The following is a 4,863-nucleotide window of genomic DNA, read 5'->3' on the forward strand; positions in this document are numbered from 1 at the left end:
CATCAGCGAGTATGCGTGTGCTCCCGATGAAGTTGAGAGATTTGCAGCTCCACGAACCGAGTTTCCAATCGCTAGTCCCTTTTCGTCGCAGTGGTCTTCGCCGATGGTTCCGATGGAATATTATTTATGAAGGTTTCCAAACAATTGTACATACGGACTTTTTCGGGACAATCTGGTATTATTTAGATACAGAAAGCAACTCTGACATCGATGAACCTTCCGATGATGTTCGAGCCTCTGTTTTGAAAAGTTGTCTTGTTTTCCAAAATAGATGCGGTAATCCAGAGGCGTGCCCAAGGTTTCTGTACATGGATATCGGACCACCTTGTACGGTTGTCAAACAACAGAAGTTATGCAGGTCAAATCCCTGCGCAAACATTTCGGCGCCTGTCCGGTTAAAACGTCTAGTGGGGAAAACGGATGTTCCTTTATGCCAGAGATGCATCTGAACACGAGAACGCGTGTTCGTGTTCAAAACGTTCTGAACACAGCACACTGTTCAAGAGCACTGACCTAACTTAGCAACTTATATCCTAGGAAAACAAATTCAAGCGACGGCATGCTACACATTTTTCGGCTAGTAACACGTGGGCATCTTACGGATAGAAATCAAACATGCTCGTATGTTTTTGCATAGTTTCAAATCTAAGGAATCTTAGTTACCATGATCGATTTGCTTGCGTACCAACCCATTGCACACTGAACTGTGTTCAGAGTTCAAAACTAAGAACACCAAGGCACGAAATTGGCTCATGTTCTGTTCAGGATGCATCTCTGCTTTATGCACAATAATCTGGTACATGATGCGACCTTTTATACATGAATCAACTAGGCCGATAAGCAAGAACGTACATTCTTTACGTTTCTGCCGATGGAATTCTCAACAAAGGTCAATATCCGTATGCCAAAACGATGCAGATACAACCCGAAATTGCTTTTGATTGATTAGTTATTCTATCCATAGTATAATAATCATACCGAGTAGGAACCTGAATATATCTTCTTCAACCAGCTTTACTTCTACTTACTTATGAAGGGGGTTCCCACAAGACTTAAATAAGACGGTATTCTCATAGAAAACATACATTCAAACTTGTGACATTGTTTATGGCGACTTACATTGAATTAGTAGGTACGGGATCTCAGTTACAGAACAAGTGATTTACTATCGAACAGTACCAAAGCAAATACATTATTGAGAGCGCAGTTTGAACGTCTGTTCTCTGTGATACTTCACCATTTCTATGAATATAAGCCGTCGCCACTATTGAAAGTGCTGCACATGTACTTGAAAACATTTCCACGGTAAGCGATGGTGAACCACTCCATCAAGTTGTATCTGTTGGCACTAGCCGGCGCCATATCAATTACAGATGCTCGTCGAATTTTCCGATCCTGTAACGATGTTCCAGCAACGGTTTCCGGGATCTACGATATTCGTCCAATCAACGCAACGAAAACGTTCGGAGTGCTCTGTGAGCAGGGCTTCGGCGGTCGGTGGCTGGTGATACAGAATCGTTACGACGGACAAGAGAACTTCAATCGAAGCTGGGCTGATTACAAGAACGGATTCGGTGTGGTTGGAAGCGAGTTCTGGCTCGGGTTGGATAAATTGCATCAGGTTCGACTGTTTTACTGTTTATGAAAGTAATGAGTGGTGGTGTTGAATGCTTGTTTGAATAATTAATGCACAGATTACGACCGTTGATGAGTACGAGCTGCTGGTCTGGATGGGGGACTTCAAAGACTACGAAGCATATCAAAAGTACAAACTGTTTGCGGTGGCCAATGAAGCGGATAATTATCGGCTCACGCTGGACGGTTGGCGCGACGGAACGGCAGGGGAGTCTCATTATGTATATCGCGATCAGCAATTCACTACCTTCGACAGGGATAATGATAAGTCAATGATGAATTGTGCAGTGGAAATGGGAAGTGGGTACTGGCATTTTGACTGTGGAACCAGCATCGATAGGTTTGTGATGGTGATCTGAACAGGCAAAATATTTATTCATTTATGTGGCTTGATTTCAGGAGCAACTTGAATGGCATATACGGGAATAAAATTTTGAGCCGTGGTCGCGGATTTTGGTGGGGTGGGTTTGGTGCTGTATCAAATCCTCTAAAAAAGAGTAAAATGATGATTCGAACACGCATCAAGTATTAAAAAGAAATAAATACATTCTGGTGAATTATTCAAACATTAGATTTTACTTGTCGTTCAAATCCATGAGCTTTAGAAAAATAATTTCAAACTGAGTGTATTTAACAAAGCAAAACAGTGACCTCTTTCGGTTCACTGTGTTGACCATGTACTGTTTTCGACAAGAATACAATTTATGAAATTATGGGAGAACTTCATTTTTATGATAACTTTCATTTCATTAAATCCTGTCAACGTTAACTGTTCAATTTATTTGTCGTTATTTCATCAATTGGGACGAGAACTAAAACATGCTGAAAGCAGAACATAAAGCGAAGAATTTAACTGTAAGGTACCGTTTTGATTCAAATCCCGAGCATGGCTCATATTGCGAATAATAGATTTTAAATGGTTATTTCATCTATGATCGCATATTTTTCCACAGGATATTGAATTCGTTTGTAATCCTGATCCTCCGTACCTGAAATAAATGGAATTTTTAGTTTTAAGGCGCTAAAACGCCAGTATTCGGAATATGAGTCATGTTCAGGATTTGAGTCAAAACGATATATGGATTGTCTCAGTGGATTATTTTTTTAAGCCCGCCTTGGAAGATGGGTGTACGAAATTTTACGTGAAAAAGCTATATGTTGAACTGCTATATAAATCTTTGGGTAAGGTAGAAAGTCAAACTAACAAATTTTAAGAAAAGGTGTAAAATTTAAATGCAATTGTTTTTATCATATCTTTCCAATAACATAAGAATTACTTTGAAGTATCTATAAAATGGTTTGCTGGCTCGATATTTGTGAGATCGAATTGAAAGAGAAAGTGACATTCATTGGTATAATTCTAGAAATGCGGATAACGTAAAAAAAACCTAGGGTAACGGCTCAAACCTTGGCCCATTATGCTACGGCTGAGCACATTTATCGCTATAAATCTTCATATATTGCATTTCCAACCAGAATTATTCCACCAGCCGGCTTGCTTACATTTGGTTTTGATGCCAAATAGCAAAAAACGACGATGAATGTCCGCAATATCTCATTTAAACCAGCGAAAGTCTCGAGAGAAATGGACAAAATATCGGCATCCTTGTCCCTATCATGTGGATAATTTTTCAGCCCACTTGGGACGAGTGATTGTTGATTTCGAACATACGAAAGATAAAGATGGGTTGCTGTTTATAGTACCAGTCATTTTGCTTGCGTTGAATAAAGGCAACATGCAAACAAATAGAGAAAATCAAATCATCTTTTCTTGAGCGTGAATTCTAATTGGTAGCATGTAAAATATTACCACACTGATTGTGAGAGTGCGTTTTAGATTTCCCCAATAGCACCATTACCAAGGACATGCTAACGAAAATACTATTATATGTATCATTTATTTCCCAAATATTTACCATATTTGCAAGTGAAGAAGTTTAGAAAAATGAAAACTGTATTAAAAACTGTTATTGCAAAAAGGCTACATGTTCTATCCCTCATGTTGTGCCTTCAAACAAATTACATACGTTAATTATTTGGTGCCGCATAATTTTGAGATTTACTGCTAGTTGAAACCATGGCAGTTGTTTTGCTCTCGCTCTCGCGATACTCTCAAAGAAACTTTTTTCCAAAATGTAAACAATGCTTTAGGTGAGGATGATGCATAACGCACTACTGAAGAAAGCCAATATTGTAAAACTTATTTTAGGCAATTCCTTACTTTGTACTGTGCATAAACAGTTATAACTGTGAACTACCTGATATTATTACACAATTATTCATAAATACAATTATTAGATGCTTGTTTTTAACTCTGCCTGCATTGAAGTTTCATGATTGGTACGTGCGTTTGATTCCACTCCTCTCTATATCGATCAGCTGTTGTGAATCCTCTCAAAACTCTCACGTGTTTCAACTTCCCGAGTTGAAAGAATACTTTTTCGGTATCATTTTACAGATCAAAATACTTTTTACAAGCAATAATAGATCTAAATTATGATGAAGGTAATTTGTCAAGTAATTTGACTTGAAATTATTCACATGAAATGACGTTGAAAGTTTATCTAATGAAACATACGATCCATTGTATCTTCCACTATTAAGTGAGAAAATGTTTGTAGGATTCGTGCGAAAGATGGTAAAACTAATGTTGAATTCGTTTTTAAACCTGGGTCAGTGCCAACCCGAACCCTGAATAAAAAAACGTTTTCAGTTCCATCTGTCATTGGATATGGTGGTGTGCGTGGCATCGTGTTTGTTTTGATTCGAAACATATGATCGACACCATACCGGACTTTACCAGTGCACTGGCAGTTTGTAGGCCTTAACGAATCAGATCATGATAAAATGATCAAGTACGCGCTCTGATTTTCGCGAATTACGAAATTTACTGTGGGATGGATATATCTACCCCAGATTCTCTATTCCTTTTCGCTTCTTCAGGAATTCCTCCGCAAGTTCTTGCAGGCATTTACTCGGAGTTTCTTTCCGGAATTCCTCCGGATGTTTCTTCAGGTATTCCTTCGGAAATTTCTTCAGGAATCTATTCAGAAGTTCCTCTTCTTCCTGAAGTTACGTTCGGAGCTCGGGAGCTCGTTAGGAAAGTTCCGAAGTTCCTTAAAAATTTCCTTCGAAAGTTCCTTCAGAAAATCTTTGGAACATTCCTTCAGGAATTCCTCCCAAAAATACTTCAAAACTTCTTCCAGAAGTTCCTTCAGTAAATCATTT

General features: G+C 38.6%; 1 protein-coding gene across 1 annotated transcript; it reads left to right on the forward strand.

Annotated features, from left to right (window-relative positions):
• Positions 1-1,293: 1,293 nt before the first annotated feature.
• On the forward strand, positions 1,294-2,422 carry LOC134223894 (angiopoietin-4-like). The gene is made up of 3 exons (XM_062703119.1): positions 1,294-1,621; positions 1,695-1,975; positions 2,035-2,422. Exons 1-3 carry the CDS (start codon positions 1,313-1,315, stop codon positions 2,165-2,167), a joined length of 723 nt encoding a protein of 240 aa, XP_062559103.1. The 5' UTR covers positions 1,294-1,312; the 3' UTR covers positions 2,168-2,422.
• The last annotated feature ends 2,441 nt before the right edge of the window (positions 2,423-4,863 follow it).

The sequence above is a fragment of the Armigeres subalbatus genome, chromosome 3, assembly GCF_024139115.2.
Source record: "Armigeres subalbatus isolate Guangzhou_Male chromosome 3, GZ_Asu_2, whole genome shotgun sequence".
Lineage (NCBI taxonomy): Eukaryota > Metazoa > Arthropoda > Insecta > Diptera > Culicidae > Armigeres > Armigeres subalbatus.

What these genes read in the sequence shown, in the direction of transcription:
- LOC134223894 (XM_062703119.1), top strand. Translation starts at nt 1,313, where the DNA reads ATGGTGAACCACTCCATCAAGTTGTATCTGTTGGCACTAGCCGGCGCC. An exon ending in GGTTGGATAAATTGCATCAG is followed by an intron (nt 1,622 to 1,694) that starts GTTCGACTGTTT and finishes ATTAATGCACAG; the next exon opens with ATTACGACCGTTGATGAGTA. An exon ending in TGTGGAACCAGCATCGATAG is followed by an intron (nt 1,976 to 2,034) that starts GTTTGTGATGGT and finishes GCTTGATTTCAG; the next exon opens with GAGCAACTTGAATGGCATAT.